General features: G+C 34.1%; 3 protein-coding genes across 5 annotated transcripts; 2 read left to right on the plus strand and 1 right to left on the minus strand.

Moving 5' to 3' along the window:
• Window positions 1–4,476: 4,476 nt before the first annotated feature.
• LOC131638629 (uncharacterized protein At5g43822-like) lies at window positions 4,477–9,031 on the minus strand. Of its 3 annotated transcripts, none has more exons than XM_058909200.1 (8): window positions 8,891–9,031; window positions 8,515–8,641; window positions 7,955–8,134; window positions 7,711–7,829; window positions 6,636–6,815; window positions 6,292–6,348; window positions 5,538–5,602; window positions 4,477–5,359 (listed from the first exon to the last, which is right to left on the minus strand). In XM_058909200.1, exons 3-8 carry the CDS (start codon window positions 8,084–8,086, stop codon window positions 5,316–5,318), a joined length of 597 nt encoding a protein of 198 aa, XP_058765183.1. In that variant the 5' UTR covers window positions 8,087–8,134; window positions 8,515–8,641; window positions 8,891–9,031; the 3' UTR covers window positions 4,477–5,315. The 3 variants fall into 3 exon arrangements, with proteins under 3 accessions (XP_058765183.1, XP_058765181.1, XP_058765180.1); XM_058909197.1 differs by having other exon boundaries at window positions 4,490–5,359; window positions 5,538–5,605; XM_058909198.1 differs by lacking the exon at window positions 8,515–8,641 and having other exon boundaries at window positions 4,489–5,359; window positions 5,538–5,605; window positions 8,891–9,022.
• Window positions 9,032–9,163: 132 nt separating this feature from the next.
• Window positions 9,164–15,417, plus strand: LOC131638628 (3-hydroxyisobutyryl-CoA hydrolase 1-like). Its single transcript, XM_058909196.1, has 14 exons — window positions 9,164–9,224; window positions 9,497–9,577; window positions 11,206–11,274; window positions 11,495–11,558; window positions 12,156–12,235; window positions 12,336–12,419; window positions 13,035–13,119; window positions 13,327–13,412; window positions 14,004–14,125; window positions 14,219–14,279; window positions 14,398–14,496; window positions 14,609–14,710; window positions 14,788–14,829; window positions 14,925–15,417. The coding sequence occupies exons 1-14, from the start codon at window positions 9,192–9,194 to the stop codon at window positions 15,063–15,065; spliced, it is 1,149 nt and encodes a 382-aa protein (XP_058765179.1). The 5' UTR covers window positions 9,164–9,191; the 3' UTR covers window positions 15,066–15,417.
• Window positions 15,418–16,033: 616 nt separating this feature from the next.
• LOC131638623 (uncharacterized) lies at window positions 16,034–17,231 on the plus strand. Its single transcript, XM_058909192.1, has 3 exons — window positions 16,034–16,063; window positions 16,373–16,456; window positions 16,539–17,231. Exons 1-3 carry the CDS (start codon window positions 16,034–16,036, stop codon window positions 17,229–17,231), a joined length of 807 nt encoding a protein of 268 aa, XP_058765175.1.
• The last annotated feature ends 2,915 nt before the right edge of the window (window positions 17,232–20,146 follow it).

Raw genomic sequence — 20,146 nt, forward strand, 5'->3', positions numbered from 1 at the left:
ACTTCACATATTCTAAACAACAAATGAACATTTCAAAAATTAAAAAAATGACAATAATATTATCGATATGATTCTGATTGCTAACAGTATCGATGATAAATGAAGGTTTTGAAAATGGGGCGGCTAGGGTTTACAGCCGAAGAGAGGAGCAGTGTATGAGAGAGTGAGGCAAATGGTGGCTTAAATAAAGGGGGAGGGCTGTGGTTGGGTTACAATAGTGGGTGAAGATTTTCGGCCCAATAACAGATTTCAAAATAACCGAGGAGGGTAATTTCTCTTGTACCCTACGTTAGAACTTCACGCCCTCGTACCTTATAAAACTCTAAAAAAAAAAAAATTCATTTTCACCTTTAAGTAAAAATATTAAAAATTTCTTTATCCACCTCTCTATGGGGTCACCCCTAGCGAAAACCCCATTTTACTTCTGCTTCGGAAATGCATCTCCGAAGTATTTTTTTTTTCTAAATTTTCCCAGACTTCGGAAGTGCATCTCCGAAAACACCCATGCACTTTCGAAAACACTTTTTTTTCACATTTTGGGGGGTTTCGGAAGTGCATTTCCGAATTATGCAAAAGTCTTTTTTTTTATGCTTTTTCTAATAGTCTCGTATGAAATATATACAAAACGAGTAATATATACAAAATGAAAACGCCGAACAAAACAAACGACATATCAACGTAAAATACTAATATAATAAATAAAATCCAAATAATATATACAGACCGAGTCATAGTGTGCGAAATATACAATCCGAATACAAAAAAAAATAAACCCGAACCCCTAATGGGTATGCCTAACCCTCTCTCCCTGGGACCTCCTCTGCCTCCTGTATGCCGCCGCAGGCCCGCATCACCGACGATCCTCTCCACCACGGCGACTGCCTCTGGACCGCCCTGATAAATGTGAAACAATTAAAATGAAACGTACCGTCAGTAGTGTGCAGGATCCGGTCAACTGCCTAGTCCTCCAGTTGGAGGCCTCATTCAGCTTCTGATATAGGTATACCATAATAGCTGACCCCTAGTTCCACTGGTGAACGGTAGTCAAGTCCATGAAGTAGCGGAGGTAGGTCACGTCGACATATCTTGCACTCTTGTCCACAAAGAGTGTAGCGCCTACCACAAACATTAACCAACACCAGAGAGCGCAGGCACGGTGATACTCCACAAATAAGGCGTTATCCGCCTCTTGGCCGCCGCCACCAGGTGGTTCTCGAAATAAGTGCTCAGTGTGGAGAACCGGATATGAGGCCCATTTGTCGTCTGGCACTCAAAGTCGTGTCACTGGCCCTCCCGGGTAGCCCTCCTCCTCCCCGTGTGGAGGGTCAACATCTGGTACCTCCTCCGCCTCCTGGTATCTAATTGCCTCCTCCTCCTCCTCCTCTCGTACCTCCTGCTGGCGGGAAGAAGAGACCCAAGCTAGACGACTCCTGGATCCAGATGAGGAAGTACCCTCGTCCATCTGCACGGGTACTCGCACACGACCCCGTCCCCTGCGTCGACGCCAGCTGCGCCGCCCGCTCGCGTCTAGCCAACGCTGTCTAGGTCTCTCTCCCTTGTCTGATGCGTGCTGGGTTTCCTGCCATGTTCCTGAAAACAATTGAAATCAATAAGAATGCGAAACAATTGAAAAAACAAAAAAAAAAAGAAATTCTAGACCACTTCGAAAGTTCATTTCTGAAACTGGGAATGGAAGTGTTTTCGGAAATGAACTTCCGAAACACCCGTGCGAAGCCAACTTCTGCAACTTCCATGGCAGACCCCAAAATCCAACATTAAAACAACTTATAATGATTCAAAACAACCTAAATACCACTACCAACCTACTCCTATATCATTTTTGCAATTTATAAACACCCTAAAAGAGATTTGAATCATAGATCTAAAGATTGAAAAACTTACCAGTTTAAGAGATTGAGTAGCTTTAGGTTGAGATTGAGTAGCTTTTGAGTAGCTTTGATGTAGACTTCAAACTTGGTTTTGCAAAAAATCTGTAGAGAGGAAGTTTGATGATGATTTTGGGTAAAAATGAATGGGGAGGGGGCTGTTTTGCTTAATCTGCAAAACACACAGTATTTCGGAAATGCACTTCCGAAATGTTGTTTTCGGAAATGCATTTCCGAAATAAGACAAATTTTGAAAAAAAAAGGCGTTTTCGGAGATGCATCTCCAAAAACAACATTTTTTTCCATTTCGGAAATGCATTTCCGAAATAAGGGGTATTTTGAGTTTTTCACCAAAGGTGATCAAGAAGACATGGGGTGGATAAAGAAATTTCCAAAATATTTTTCGAAAAGTAAGCAATAGTTCATTTGAAATTTTATTGAAATTGTGATAAGTTTCATATCTTTCATCAAACAAATCAACGCAACAACAACTAACAATGGTTTTTTTTTTTGGTTTTGTTTATTCTTTCACTCTTACAAAAAAATCTTCAACTTGTTTTCCAAAAAATAAAGATAACTATTTATTTATTTAATTATTTTTATGTAAATTATTTTAAATATGTAGTAATTGTTTGTTGTACCAGATGATTATTTTCATTTTCAAAAATACCTTAGAAACTTTCAGACCAGGATCGCCTCTGATCTTTATTGTTATAGGGTTAGAAGAGAGTTATAACACCCTAATTCTCCAATGGTAATTTAATAAAATTAGAGTAAATTATTTTTCAAAATAAAATACAACAATTAGGATGCTACACTTCACCAACGATAAAAATATGTTCAAACATGCATACATAGATACATAACAAATCATGTGGATGAACCAACACCAAATCAACATGTGTTCTCGACTTTAACTTCATTAATACAGCGGAATAAACATTTTATTCTCTTCAAAAAATTCTCAACAAAGTAAATAGCAACCTTTATTCAATCAAAAAGGAGTTCTTATTCCTCCAACAAATCAAAAAATTAAAAATGTCAACATAATAAAGCGAAAAGCGTTCATCCCTCTGGTGTTACATATTAGAGCATAGAAGCTGACTCATAAAATAAGAAGAGCAATCTCTTCAGGACCTTGCTACCTCGGGCTACTCCTGATTATCTGCACGTTACCCGCGTAGAGGCAACATTCAAACTGAAGGGGTGATATCATAACAATATAATAAGTTATATAATAGTAACTATGCAACAAATATCCCATGCATGTTATCACAATTCAGGTTTCACTAATTTATACCATCATCAACAGTTTAAATACACAGTAAAATACACAAGCACACACAATTTATCATTCAAATCACCATATAATTCATGCCTCAACCGTACAGCTCAATCATCATGCAAATTAAGCACTTTCATGTTATGGGACTGACTCGACTTCATGCATGTGGTATTATTAAGGCATAAGCCCTCTTCAAGGTGTCATATAATAGGCAATAACAGGGCATGAGCCCTCAGCAACAGGGCATAGGCCCTCAATAACAGGGCATAAGCCCTCGATAATTTTCCAATCCAAAGCTACTATTGGATGTCATAATCCCTAGTAAAGTGTTCTTCACCTCATTCAAATATACTATTGCATGATTTCAATATCTTCGAGCGGGAATAATATTCTTTTCGTCCAATGCTACTCTTGGACGTTCTCGAGTTTGTTTTTTCTTTCCATCCAATGTTCATTCTGGATGGCTACTCAGATTTTTCAAACAAGTTTCATTTTTGCATTCAAAGCCATTATTGAATCTCTTTGGTTTCCTTTCGTCCAAAGCTACTATTGGATGACTTCAATATCTTCGAGCTTGGTTAACTTTCCTTTCGTCAAATGCCTCTTTCGAATGTTCCTAGGGTTTGCTTTCCATTCCATCCAATGTTTATTCTGGATGGCTACTCAGATTTCCCAAATTGATTTCCATTTCGTTCAATGCTACTCTTGGACATCTCTGATATATTTTAGGGTTCATGTTTCCTTTTTGCATTCAAAGACACTATTGAATCTTTTGATTTCTGTTTTGTCCAAAGCTACTATTGGATTGTCCCCGATGTTTTCTAGAGTTTGGATTCCTTTTGTTCAATGCTACTCTTGAACGTCTCTGCCCTATTTCTGGGTTTGTAGGTCTTATCTTGCATTCAATGCCACTCTTGAATCTTGCTGGTTTCCTTCCATCCAAAGCTACTATTGGATGTCTTCGATGTTTACTCAAAGTTTGACCCTTTTCCATAGTTCATTTAATGCCTCTCTTGAATATCTCTGATGAAACACCTCTATTGTGCTCCAAAAAGTTATTTAGAAATACATCTCTAAAATTCAGATATACACATCCGAAAACATCATTTCACTGTGAAGGCATTATCGTTATGCATAACTGACTATTAATGAATCCATATTGATAAATCAATAGAAACGAACTTTAAGCTAATGTTATTAATGAATCCATATTGATGAATCAATAGAAACGAACTTTAAGCTAATGTTATGCACCAATCTTATGCATCACTTTATGTGAATGATAAAATGTGTGAGGAAAACTTGATATACCATTTTACTCAAGGGCAATTAGGATTGATCATGGTACAGTTCATGAGAAAATTAAACCGAACCATAGTAAAAATTCATTCAAATTGAACCGAACCGTTTCAATTTATTAAGAATAGAACCGAACCAAAATCATTGATTTGGTATACCATTTCAAAATTCCGAACTATACCTAACCATTAGAAGATAATTTTCTCAAATCGATCTATTTCTAGAGAACTGAATCGTTAAGCTATTTTTTTTTTACAAAAATTTAACTTATTTTAAGTATTTTTTATTTTCAATTTTGAATCGGTTCGAGTTTAGTTTCAGTCTAGTCCGATTTCAGTTTCGATTCAGTTTTAAAACTATTTGTGTATTATGGTTTTGGTTCACTAATCAAACATAACAATTCAATTATTTTAACTTCAATTCGATTTAGTTCGACGATTCGATTCGATTCAATTCTTGAATTTTTTGAACAACCTAAGAGCAATCAGGACCCTCATGCCAAGAATTTAATAGGATCACCTCATCTTCCATTGCTAAGATAGAATACTTTAACAAAGTTGAAGTTGGATGAAGAAGTGAATGGCTACAGTGTGAGTGTGAAGGATCACACTCCCATCTAATAGAAATATATTACTCTGTCAGTGTAAAATTAATTTACACGGTCAGTGAATTATCTCTTTTCTCAGAATAATTATACGATCAGTGAATTATCTCTTTTCTCGGTATAATTATACGATTCATAAATTATTAGCATTAAAAAATAACAAATTAGCTTAATCTAATATGCATTAACTATGCCTGTCGGATCAAAAGGCTCCCTTGATGTACAAAAGCTTACCACATTATCAACACAAATCTTCAGCAAAAATTGTATCCATCAAAAATTGAACTGCAACCAAAATTCACAACCAAAAACAAGCTTAGTAGAGAACTATTACACTGCAGCTTTTCATTAGAGTGCATTAAAAGTTCTGATCCTCGCAAGAACTTTGTTCGAAAACAATTATACCGCAGTTCCAATTATATTCACCAAGTGAAAATATCTCGAAAGTTTTCTTATTGCATACCTTCCTCAGTAACGATATTGGGTTGATCAACCAAGAGTTGCTGTAGGGCACCAAGATCACCAGCACTGCTGTAGTTCATGCAAAGCAAACAGAGTCAAAGCCCGTATAGCATAGAATAAGATATTGACACCTACATTAATAATAACTTGAATATTGTTGACAATAGCTTGCTTAAAGGGAGCAGATTTCCCAAGTCTATAAGGAGTGCATTAGCACCTAGCTGATGCGGGCACAACTTCCTAAATAAAAATGGAACTACTTTGGTCATATACCTAGCCGATATGAAATCTTTACAGCCACCACAATTGGAAATCAAGAGGAGTACAAAGTTCATAAGACTAAACATTTGAAGGTTGATCGACCGCAAGGTACATCAGAATTAGAATAAAGAACAAATTTGACCTACCTCAATGCAAGGTAGGAAGACTGTCAACGAAATTATAAGGAGTATTTTGGGCATAAATGTAACCAATAAGGGGATACTTACAATTTGACATAGTTACAATTTAGCCATACTTACAATTTCAGCATGCAATATAAGACATCTATGGGTAGCCCAATATCAAATATATAACAGGATGTAATGCAATATTAGAATTAAGAACAGACTAATTAGAAATTTAGAATTGAGAACAACTTGTGCCTAAATCAACCCTAAGAAAATAATCATATAAAAAGGAAGTTTACAATTACAAAGTACAATTAGGACTTTTGAATGGTTGGACCATATTATATAGCATTGGCATCTTCATACCTGGGCATTAAGGCTATTGATGATACTGCTGATACAACTGATGTTTTTAACAAATACCTGTTTCAAAAAGAGCATTAACTGTTCATAAAAAGAAGAGGCAAATAAGTACTTCAATAGTTCAATTAGAATGGCTTGATTTGAAGAAAAGTCATTAAAAACTATAAAGACATTCATGTTAAAAGCTATTAAAGCAGAGTGTTACAAATATATTACAAAATGAAACAAAGCCTAAAGGTGCATCATATCATTTCATGTACAAAAGTTCAGACACTAATGCATTTCTAGATAGTCTAATAGCATAAATGAGTAGGCATCAAGAAAATGTAGTCAATGTTGTTTCTTACTCTGAGTAGTATATTTCATGTAGAAACAAAAGGCCGTCCAAGCAATCAATAAGTCTAGGTTTGACACCAACACGCTGCTGCAATTGTTTCATGGTTGGGCGAGAAGAACTACCTTTGACTAGTTGTCTACCATCACGACTAGTCTTCTCAAGAGATAAGACAATACGATGAAACTTATCCCTGAAAGTTTAAATCAAAATTTACCCAAATAAGTCAATAAAACTAACACATACTAATCATCTCCACTGAATATCATCAGGTGGAAGGCCCTACGAGACATTATTGTGATAACAAGTCAGCTATTAATATAGCTCACAATCCCCTACAACAAGATAGAATAAATGAGGAAACATAACTTTTAGAACACTAAGTGAAGGATGATCCAAGCGCAAGTGGTGCAATCAAATTGCTTGATTATATTAAGTGCTGAAAAAGGATAGGGACTGGTATTTCTCAGGTTCTTAGGGAAAATCAAGGTAGCAGAGATCACTTCTTGATAAATGATAAATCCATTTTAATATCTACTAGTAAAGGCCACTAAAGAAGATAACTATAATCGCTACTCTCAAAGTAATGTTTGATAAAAGGTAAAGACAATATAAAAGCTATTTTGCATGTAGTTGTACATTTGCGGAATATAACGAGTACTTCCAATTTCCTTACAAATAATAGTGACAACATTTTCGGCAGTTAACACGGGTTAAGATCTTTTCCATTGCTATAGTTTTGTGTGTAAATAACATACATTTCTAAAACATGCGACATAAATTCAGTAATTATATGCCCTTTACACACACAAAACTATAGTAGGGGAACTTTCTATTATATTAGCAAATGGAGAGGATCACTACTCAGTTTACATAATGCATAAGAGACAAGTAGTTGCTAAAGAAATACTTAACAAGAAGAGTAGTTTCTAAAAAGTAGTTTGGGGAATCGACCAATAATTTGGTAATTAAATAAAACAGATTATGATCAGTTTGTGAGATAGTGGTGATTTAGCTGGAAACATAAATACCTATAAATTATGAATATAATTATAATTCGTCAACCATTACACAAAATAGAAACTTACAAAGTCCTTTTCATGGAAACCAAAATGGTATTCAAAGAACCAATCTGCTTTTCCAAAAGACCATCTTTAACACCAGCAACACAATTTAGAATACCATAATTGCTAGATTTTTGAAGCACCTGCTAGCAACCACATCAGTTACTTTAAGATCTCAAGTAATTTAATAACTATATCACAGTCCATATCAAAGGTCAAAGAAGCAAAAGGGATTGAAAAAGTTATATACATGAAAAAGTCATATTACCTGCAACCTATTCAAAATATGGGAAGCATTCGTAAACTGGGAAACTAAGCGAGATTGAAGATCATTCCACTGATTCATTTCTTCCCTAACTTTTTGGAATCTTGACTGAAACTTTTTCACCATCACTTCCATTTTTAAGGACTTAAACAACCAGTCAGATACCAGGAACAAGCCTCAGATCTTATATAAAGGAAAAAGTCATTATTAGTTATGGCTACCGACATGGTTTTATCACCATTCCTTAAACGACCCGTCAAACTGATCACTAGCTCAAATCAGTGTTGTCAAAATATCGGCCATGGCAGCACCGTGGTGAATATTTTGACAACAGCCATAGCCAATTTGTGAAGGATGGTGGCGCCACAGCGGCTTAAAATGGTAGAATTTTGACTTTCCGCCATGGTCCACCCCAAACATAATACTCGACAGACACAGACACTGCGACATCAGTAATAATTTAGACACAACAAAGAAATTAAACGTAATCACAAATGTCAGGTCAGAGGTGTCGTGTTACAGAATGCAAAATTGGAAAAAGTGATAATCAGTATCTTGTTTACCAATCGTTAGTTAGTCCAGTGGTGATTGACGCTGGATTTGGTAGAATCGAATCACGGTTCGATTCCCCGCAACTGCGATCGGAAGGGGATGGAACCACTTGATGCCAGAACTCGCCCCTGAACCGGACTAAACCGGTGGTATAAAGCAAAAAAAAAAAAAAAGTGTTTGTGTGAGTTGAAAGTGACACAACTCATAATCAAGTGGAATTTTACAAAACCTAACAAAACGGTTTAACTTGAATCAGAATGAATAAACTCAATGAAGAGGCAAAATAGAACCCAAAAAATCATGTTTCAATTCAAACGAAGTGTTACAGCTTTACATGGTGAGCAGTTAGAGACAAAGAATGCGCAAGCGTAAAGAGTAAGCAAATACCAGAGAGAAATGAGTACGGTGGTCGGAGTCACCGTCGTATCACGGCGGCGGCGTGGCTGAATTTGATGAATTGGGTTGCAGCAGTTCGGGCATGCAGAGATTAGGTCACAGGTGGAATAAACCGAAATCTGTTGGACCAGAACCGGGTCCGGTTTCTAGTTGAACCTACTCGGCCGGTTCCCATCTGAACCGGTTTCGAATTGAACCAGGTCCGGTTTACGAATTTCAAAGAAAATTTTACAGAAATTGCACTGACATTGTTTGGTTCTGTAAAATCCATCCTCCAAGAAAACAACCTACCATGGCAACCTCCACCAAACTCAACGAAGATCAGGTTTTCTCTACTCTCAATTTCGAGTTCTTATACTTCGATTCTCTTTTTCCTTTTTCTTCTTAAAATCTCAATCAATACTCACCGATGTAGACACCTCGGAAAAAAATGCGTATCAGTATCCGAGTCCATGTGGGACACGTGATTACTTTTATTTTTTTTTCTTTCAAATTATTACTGGTGTCGCCGTGCAGGTCAATGTTTAGGGTGTCCGTGCTTCGTAGAATTATTCACTCATTCAAGTATTTTTCAATGGGAATCGTTTTCTGTTTCAGGTTCTGGTGGAACTTAAATCATCTGCGAGAGTTTTGACATTGAACAGACCAAAGCAATTGAATGCTCTCTCTTATTATATGGTACTATTTCAAAATTCTTATTCTTTATCATTTATTTCAAAGCAATTGGAATTGATTTTGACATGTTTGGATGCTTTTTCTAGTTGCTTTCTAGTTGAATTGATTCTAATTTAAAGCTAAAATTTTAAACTTTTTATTCAAGAATTTATTTCAATTCTCTTTACATGAATGCATTCAAACTTAAATTACTTAACTTTCTACTCATTCTTAGTCAGAACCAATTCATTCAAAATTAATTTTGTCTCCGCAGAACTAAACACATATTTTAACATTTTGCTTCCGTGTTTGGTTCCACGGTTGGAGGGCTCAAACTTGAGTTCTCCATCATCAATCCTAGTTTGACAGCATGTGAAGATGTTTGGCTTTCTAAGAAATTGATTCTGGCATCAAAATCATGCTAAGTTGAAGCTCCCGTGTGTAGCTTCCAAGGTGGTTTGGAAGTTGGAATTGATTCTGAATTTCATTGTAATGTGATGGATATCCTCTCTCTACTTTTATGGTAAATGCTTACTCAAAATCACCTGAAGATATGTTGGGGCTTCTTTTTGGAATTGTCTTTCTTGTTAGCCTTTAGTTATTGTTCTCTAATATGTGTTGTCTAGCCATCAGAAACAAATAATTTTTTTGATCTCAAATGTATACAACAAAACAACTGAGTCTTATCCCACTAAGTGAAGTTGATTACATGGATCAAATCCCGCCATAATGTTCTAAGACCATGTTTATGTCCAATTTGTTAATCCCGAGATCTTTCTTAATAGTTTCTTTTATAGTTTTTCTAGGTTTTCATCTACCTCTAATTGTTTGAGCGCTACAACAACGCAGGTCTTACCGCTTTCTGATAAAATTTTCCCTTAAGCTTGAGCGGTACTTTTGTGTCACTTAAAACCCCTGACGCCCTACTCTATTTCAGCTATCCATCTTGAATTCAATGACATCCCTTTCTACTTCTCCATCATTTGTATTACGGACTCAAGATATTTAAACTGCATGACTTACGGGATGATATGGTCTCCAACTTTCACCTCTAGGTTAGAAATACTTCTTCTTTTATTGAACTTACATACCATATACTCCGTTTTACTTTTGCTTAGGCGAAAGCCATGCGTTTCTAAGTCTCATCTCCAAGTGTCGAACCTCTCCTTTAAATTCTCCTTTGACTCTCTAAGTAGGACTATATCATCTATATGTTTCATATTTTATGGTAGTTTTGTTTGACAGAATGCAAGAGAACGACCTCTTCTTCTATGTTCTCTTTGGTTCAATTCAAAAGGATGAAAGTGAAATTTATCATTTTTCATATCTTGGTTTCGTTTTGTTTCAATTTCTCCATCAAATGCTACCCATAAAGTACATTTCTTTCGTTTACATCATTTGGTTTGTTTTAGTGTTTTTTTTTTTTTCCATTAATTGTTTCAATAATAGTTACAAAAATGTCATTTTGTTTTCTGATTTTCAAATATTTGTACTGGAAATGACAGACAATTTTTCACAAACCAAAATGACCCTAACTTCTTCCACATACCTGTCTGAACTCTTTAAATTTTTTTATTTTACCATATGTGAAGTTCCAATTCCATTTCCCATTCTCTTACTTCTCTTGATATTCTTCTGTTTTCCTGTTATAGGTATCTAAGCTACTGGAAATATTTCACGACGACGAGGAAAATTCTGATGTTAAATTGATTATCGTCAAGGTCATTTTCATACACTGAGCACTTTTTTTGCATTCGTTATTACCTACTTGTAAGAGAGAGAAAAAGTGCCAACAATTTGAATAAGAATGAATAAACTGCTAAATTAGTTTTTGACATTTTCTCGTCAAAGTAATCAACATATTTGAAAGAAAATATGAATAAATTAAAGACTCAAACCAAATAGAACGTCAATTTTCTAACTTTTGGCTACCTATATCAGGGAAATGGCAGGGCATTTTGTGCTGGTGGTGATGTCGCAGCCGTTGTTCAGGAGGCAAGAGGAGGTACATTATTTTTTTATTACTTAATTTATCAGATAATATAACTATAATGTTCATTGCATTTTTGTGAGCGTTGTATTTCGTACTAGACTTAAATGTCATTTCATATTATATTATACTAGACTTAATTTTTCATTTATGAGCTATTGTAAATTTGTAACCATCTCTCATTGTAATTATTCGGTTATTAGAATGATTAGTAACCATGCATAGGAGATTATGTTTTAGGCCAGGGTAGAAGTAATTAGGTCTATAATGAAAAGGGCCATGTTTGAAACTAGTATAGTTAATTTTCAGTTTTTGCTCCAAGTCTTTTTATTTCAAGTTGGTATTTGAGCTCTTGATATGGAAGACCATGCTTTTACAAAATCCTTAGGCAACCTTCATCGCAGCTGCGACTCAACTACCTTTTGTTGTGGCTGACCATGACACTCTGTTGATGGCTTGATGCCTCCATTGTGTTCATATTAGTAATAGTATCTATCTGGACGCCAAATCATTTATCACCCTATGTGAGGAGAGAATATAAATTTGAATGCATGTGTTTTCACATGCAGTAACACAAATGAAAAACTAATTATTTCTTTCCGTGTGGAATAGGTGATTGGAGGTTTGGTGCAAAGTTTTTTAGTACTGAATATAAATTGAATTATTTGATGGCAACATATAGTAAGCCTCAGGTAAATCTTCATAATTGTTCAAATACTTAATCTGTTTTGTGTTTGCGCTCATGGCTCTAACACGTCAAATTTCCTCACATCTGTTTTCAAACATCTGCAGGTTTCAATTCTTAATGGAATTGTCATGGGAGGTGGCGCTGGCGCTTCTATGCATGGCAGATTTCGTGTCGTTACAGAGAAAACCGTATGTTTTGTTGAGACCGTTAACATGTAATTGCTTTGATGTCTAGATACATTGGATATTCTAACGAAATCATGATATATTTTTTCATAATATATGGAACTTCTCTATAACCATAGGCAGCACTGTACCATTGGGGTTTTATGCAGGTGTCTTATTTGTATTTGCTGAAGTTATGGGTTTTAGATCAAAGGAGAATAATTGTATGTTTGATACTAATTTGATACAAAAGACTGTGTTACTCCTTAATAAATAGGAAAATCAGGAAGCAAATCATCATAATAACTAAATAATATAGAAACTAATCCTAAGACATAATTTAAAATATACTAGGATCGAAAACCAATCCTAGGAGATAAACTATGATACCCTAGCATAATATCAAAATATTCTAAGAAATTTCATATATTCCAGTTCTTACAATGCTATTTCTTTGGATTTTTCTTGTTCATTGTTGTTCGAAATTTTTTTTCTATCCGAAAAAGGAAACAGTGATACGAAAGAAAGGTTGGTTTGAAATGGCTTACCTGTCCCTATCTCTTTAACATCCATATATTCGTTGACTTAATTTTTATGTTTGTGCTTCATGACCTACATGTAATAGCGGATCATTTGCAGGTCTTTGCAATGCCAGAAACAGCTTTGGGATTATTTCCTGATGTAGGCGCCCCATATTTCTTGTCTAGATTAGATGGATTTTTTGGTATGAAAGTTGTATCTTAGATCTCTATGAATTTAATTTTTCATAAATGGTTTAGTTGATATTAAAATTACTTAAATTTTCAATCTTTTCATTGTTTTTGTCACTAATATTTTTATCATGATTCTAACATCTTTTCAGCATTTGCAAAGGTCCTATAAAAAAGTACAATAACATTCTTGTCTCCTTTCTTTTGGATACAAATTGCAGGTGAATATGTTGGTCTTACAGGTGCTAGGTTGGACGGTGCAGAAATGCTTGCTTGTGGTCTTGCAACACATTTTGTCCCTTCATCGGTATGCTACCTACTAGTACTACAACAGTTTTGTGCTCTTTCTGCCAATTTGCCTTATGGTAAATAAACACTTAAACTCCATTCAACTAAAAATATGTACAGGCACCCTCCATTGGAAAATTATTGCAATTTTGAAAGATAATGGTTTTCAGGTCCGGGGTTTAAAATATCATCATGAAATATCGATGGATAACTATTCAGAAGTTAGAGGTGTCTTTGTTTAATTAGTTCCTAACAGTAATTGTTAGCAATAAAAAAGAGATTAGTGGCTTGAGAAACTTGTTTCTTGCAATTGGACTGTTTTGAATGCTTAAGAGGTGTAACCGAATGCATTTTTAAACCATGACCTTACCCCCCCTTACTCTTTAAAATAGAAACAAGCTCTATCCAATCTGAAACCTTATCCAAGCTAGGTACATGTTTTAAACAACGATGGCCTAGTGGATATTCCTGTGGAACTTTATTATGTCACGACTTTAGGATGCATAAACATTCTTTTTTAAGGACTAAGATATTTATATGATGTTTAAACTCCTTGATTTGGGGTTTCTAATCTGTGTCTGTTTGGTTGTCTTTTGCAATGAATGCACAGAAACTATCGTTATTGGAAGAGTCATTATGCAAGGTCGAAACTAGTGATCCAGCTGTAGTATCTGCAATTATTGATAAGTACTCAGAGCAGGTTTTCCTAAAAGAGGCTAGTGTTTATCACAGGTTGGTGTGTATGTGTTGTCTATTGTTTTTAAATAATTGAAACATATCACTATAGTCTTAGTCAGTTACCTTTTTCTTGGCCATTCATTGCAGGATGGATCTAATCAATAAATGTTTCTCTAGGAAAACAATGGAAGAGATTTTATTTTCTCTTGTAAGTTATGTTTTGAGTCATTACGCTATTAAAAAATATCTTATTGAATATATTCTTTAGCATTATCGGGTATGTACTTTTGACATTTAACAACCATAACTTTCTCATGCCGATTTAGGAGACCGAAGCTACGAGAAAGGCAGACAGCTGGATTTCTACAACTCTTGAAACCTTGAAGAAATCATCTCCAACTAGCCTCAAAGTCTTTCTTAGATTGGTATGTGACCAGAAAGTATTAATGCTATGTTTTATGGAAGCATAAAATAGTTGGCTACAAGAGTCGATTATTATAATGTCTGGTTCATAGATTTTTATTGACTTTTGTTCAGATTAGAGAAGTGAGGCTTGCAGGTGTTGGTGAATGCCTTGTTCGAGAGTATAGAATTGTTTGTCATATCCTACAAGGACACCACAGCAAAGATTTCTTCGAGGTTTTTCGATGGTTCATAAATATGTATTTGTTGATTTCGTGCCATAATACTGAATGGTTATTTATGGTCAACTGCAGGGTTGTAGAGCTATACTGATAGACAAAGATAGGAAGCCAAAGGTGGGAAGCCATAACTATAGACATAAAGTAGTTAGTTAGTATTATTGAAATTGTATTTTTTTGGTTCTCAAGTTGATTGATTATGTCTTTATCAGTGGGAACCTTCCAAATTGGAGCTTGTGAGCGACAGCGATGTCGACAGTTACTTCTCTAAGCTTGATGCTAAAGGGGGGAAAGATTTGGAGCTTCCCAAAAGGTTCACAAATTTGCCTGCACATGCTATTTCAAAGCTTTAGAAGTGTAGAAGCCAAGGAATCACATCATTAAATGGATTCTTGAAGGTTGAGTATAGCTTTGTGAATTGCCACAGTGCAAGTTGATTATATATTTATTTAGAAGATGTTCGATCAACAAAACAAAAGATAATAAGTTTAAAAGTGAACACTAGAAAAGAGATTTTCAAAAAGAAAAGTCATATAATTTAAAGAAAATAGTAAATAAAGGATAATAATGTATGTAAATATTATTGTTGGAGTAAAAAGTTTTTTTCGCTTTATCTTGTACTCAAGGTTCATTTTGGTCCCTTTATTTTAAAAATGACCATTTGAGTCCTTTAACTAATCAAATAGAATCAAGTTAGTCCTTTTAATTCAAATGATAATAACGACTCAATTTTTATTCAGGTGGCAAGTGATGTTTAACATTAAATTTTTGTGATTGATATAGCGGTGCAAAAATTTGTCATTATTATTATTTTTTCTTTTCCAAAATGAACTTTTTTTCATTACTAGATTAAAAGCAAATCCAAATTCTGGGTTCGTGAATCATCATACAACAAAACCATAATAACCTTTTTGACCTGACTCATTCTCATTTTAATCATGTAAGTGGAGCAATAATCAGTGTGAAAAACTAAAGAAAATATAAAAGAAATTCTTATATAATTTCAACAAAATCCATTTAAAAAAAATGAAATTTGTAAAACAAAACCCATTTTACCATTAAACGGTTTAAGATTTCTGAATCTAATATCCTAGTTGAGATGAAATACTCATGTACTAGTTTTCCAACTCTTCCCTTATAACAGTCTTTAGCTACTACCCAACACAAACATCGTTGTTTTCTTGTTGAGGTCATGAAAGTTTTTGTGAATGTCAATGGAGGATTTGAGTTTTCAAACTTTTGACTCATTAGATTTACAATTTGTTGAGTCATTTCATCGAACACATCATTGGCATGGATGTGTGCAAAAATAAGTGCTTTGATGGCAGTGGAGGAGCCAGCTCCCGGCCAGGTAGGGCAGCTTCCCAGGCTCCACCCAACCACGCTTCACCATTTTGCGTCGGAGATTTGCCATGGCTATCCTCCGCCATATTGTAGTTGCGTTCGAGCAATGTCATTATCTGTTTCAGACTTATGTAATAGATTACAAAATAGTCTTGGATTTTCTAATTGATACAACTCAGGATGTTGATAAACTTGTTGATTAGAGAATAATAATTAACACATTGTGTGATAGCAATGTAGTTGCTAAAATGATTAACAATCTTTGTCTTAATGTTGTTCCTGAAAATATCAACGACGGTTATGTTTCGTTATGCAGAAGAATGATTTGCTTGTTTTATGTTTAATTCGTGTAGAAAAACCATTGGCTGATTACAGTCTTGCCGACTATCTCGGAAGCCAGGTTAGTCGACTAACTTTAATTTAAATATGTTTTTAGTCTCTACAAAATTATAGAACTATATATTTTCAACCTAATTTGACAGGAGCATAGAGAGTTGGCTAGAGAAGCTGTGAGGAAATCATTGGTACTATTAAAGAACGGTGAAAGCGTTGATAAGCCGTTGCTTCCTCTTCCTAAAAAGGCTTCAAAAATACTTGTTTCCGGAATTCATGCTGATAATCTAGGCTATAAATGTGGTGGATGGACGATTCAATGGCAAGGGCTTAGCGGCAACAACATTACTAGTGGTACGACAATTCTGAGTGCGATAAAAAATACAGTTGACAAAGACACTAAGATAGTCTATCAGGAGAATCCATCTCTCGAATATGTAAAATCAAATGATTTTTCATATGCAATTGTGGTAGTCGGAGAAATACCATATGCGGAAACAAATGGCGACAGTTTAAACTTAACCATCTCAGGTAATGGGGCAGAAACAATAAACAATGTATGCAGCGGAGTGAGATGTGTGGTTGTGTTAATAACTAGTAGACCTGTGGTTATGTTACCATATATTGACATAATCGAAGGACTTGTTGCGGCATGGCTTCCTGGTAGTGAGGGTTACGGTGTTACAGATGTTTTGTTTGGTGATTATGGATTTAGTGGTAAATTTCCAAGGACATGGTTTAAGAGTGTTGATCAATTACCTATGAATGTTGGTGATTCTCATTATGATCCTTTGTTTCCATTTGGATTTGGTCTTACTACTCAAGGTCTTAAGAATACTTAGAGCTTATTAGTGCTTGAATTAGTTAGGTGTTGTGTCATATGTCTTGATTATATGAAATCTAAGTACAAAATTTTCCTAAGTTGGGTGTTGTATCATATAAGTGTGTATCTGTAAGCTATTTATGAAATAAAATATCAAATAAAGTCAATAGTTTTCATAAGTTATCCAAATATGCCCTAGCTGGTAAAACAGAGCCCTAAAAGTCTATCAAGTTATTTACCCTCAATTTGGATATTCACATAATATTATAGTCTATTAATCCAAAAGAAGTTTATCAAACAAGCACCTTAGAGTTTGTCTAAAATCTCCCGTCATCCTTCCAATTAAATTTGGCATCCTTCAATTTTTTAATAGTATTACTTTGTGTAATACAATGATAATGACTAAATTTATGTAAATAATATTCTATTTACATTGCAAATTATAAGAAATTTTCATTCAGTTTTGTTTTTTTTTTTTTTTTTTTGTGTTTGAGATGATTTTCATGGGTTTTAGATGAATATTGAAAAATGTGATGATGAAGATGATAAAGGAGAAGAGGGAAAAGGTTGAAGTTATATAAAAAATATTATGTGTTAATAGTTCATTCTTACCTTCAGTAGACTATCTATTTCCATTGTTACCCAAAAAAAGAAAGAAAAAGAACATAAGTGAATGAAAATTTCTTATAATTTGCAATGAAAGAGATTATTATTTTAAAACAATCTCCTATCAGAACAAGTTCGTATTTTTTTTTACAACATTTTCTTTAAAAATGACCATTATCTCACTGTCAAATGACTTAAATCTCTAAGGATTTTTACAAAACATCACAAAAAAGTACATATATGTTCCTAAAAAATTCTGAGAAGCGTCGGTGATAGTGAGAGACAAAGTTCATTACTTCATATTTCAGATATTTCTTAAAACCCTAACCCTAAAAACACTTCTAAATGGACTTCAATCACACTCTATTTAAGCTTTCCACTCCCGCCCTATTTTTTCTCTCCGATGAAGACTTCCGCTTCTACTACAACTTTCCTGAATTTAGACATCTCTCATTGAAGAAACTGCCAACACATCACATACAATTACATATATGTTCCTCAAAATGCTATCAGAAAAGCATCAATGATAGTGAACAACATCGTTTACAAATTCACATTCACCACCATTTTCCATCTAAATACCCATTTCATTCCATTCACCATATTTCTTAAAATGCTAACTCTAAAAACCTTTCTCAATGGACTTCAATCACCACTTTTATGTTCTTTCCACTTCAACCCTATATGTTCCCTCCAACAACAACTTTTGCTTTCCCTATAAGTTCCTTGAGTTTAGACATCTCCTATAAGAAATCACTAGAAAATCACATTCAATGTTAAACCAAATTAGTTCCTAAAAAAACATATGTGGTCTAGGTACATCTTTCCCCGCCAACATCGCTGATGCTTGTGAATAAATTGTTAATGCAAATGACTATGTTTTGGGGCTTGCGGACGAGATTGTGGATGAGTTTCATAGGGCTCAAAAGGAGCAAGATATGGAAGAAGGGGAGGACATGTTTTTCAAATTGAAGAATGGGAAGAAAATGGTTGGTTATTTGGGTGATTAAGTGATTGGAAAGAAATAGAAATTTTTGTTTCATGTAGACACTCTTAGGAAACTACAGTATCATTATAACATTGTGTTCACAACTCAAATCAACATTTTGAACATGGTTGGTTAAAAATATTTTAAAATAATTTTTTTCTATGTTTGAGACGAATTTTATGGGTTTGAGATAAGTGTGATGATGAAGGTGGTGAAGGAGAAGAGGGAAGAAGATGAGTTTATATAAAAAATATTATGTGTTGAGAATTTATAGTTATATTCAGTAGATTATCAATTTCCAGCCATCTAATATTTTTTAAAAGATCAAATTGTTAAAATTAAAAAAAATAACAAAGTCTTTGGTGGACACTCAACAAAATTGTCTCTCGTAAGATAATTAAAGTTAAAAGTTAACAAAATTGACTAAGTTGGCTAATGGTATTGTTTTTTAGGGACTAAAACGTACAACTTACTAAATAAACGACCAAGGTGTAATCTTAAGTTAAGTTAAGGAACCACGACACTAATTAAGCCTTTTAAGAAATATAGATGGTAGGAAATTGATAGTCTATGGAATGTAACAATGAACTGTCAACATATAGTATTTTTTTATATAGCTCCATCTTTTTCCCTCTACTCCTTCATCATCTTCATCATCACATCATCAATATTTATCCCAAGTTCAGAAAAAGGAACATAAGCAAATGAAAAATTATTTTCATTTGCAATGAAAGAAATTATTATTTTAAAATATTATCCCATCCAAAGAAGTTAGTATATTTTTTTACATAAAATTCTTTATTATAATGACATATATTTTACGATCAAGTGATTTAAATCTCTAAAGGATTTTGCCTATACATCAGATAAAAGTACATATATGTTCCTCAAAATGCTCTCACAGAAGCGTCATTGATATCATTTATATATGTTAAAATTAAACGATTTTTTATGATTGATTGAAGGTATACTAGCAAACTTTTTGTGATGGGTAGATAAATTGTCCATCTATATGGGACGTACCAAATGAGAACTTTGGCTATAATGAGAACTGAGAACTTCTAATAATAACCATTGGATTTGAATTAATGAATCATATTTACCTCATTTGTTAAAATATTTAATTAATATGTAAGTGAACAAGATATTTATGCAATATGTATTTAAAATATGAGGTAAATCTGAGCCATTAATTCAAATCCAATAGTTATTATTAAAAGTTCTCAGTTCTTATTATAGCAAAAGTTCTCATTTGATACATCCTCATATATATTATTAAGTTAGTTTTGAATTTGTTTATATTATTCAATTTTGATGATCAAATCAATGATGAACAATTT

This window comes from Vicia villosa, unplaced genomic scaffold, assembly GCF_029867415.1.
Source record: "Vicia villosa cultivar HV-30 ecotype Madison, WI unplaced genomic scaffold, Vvil1.0 ctg.002353F_1_1, whole genome shotgun sequence".
Classification (NCBI taxonomy): Eukaryota; Viridiplantae; Streptophyta; class Magnoliopsida; order Fabales; family Fabaceae; genus Vicia; species Vicia villosa.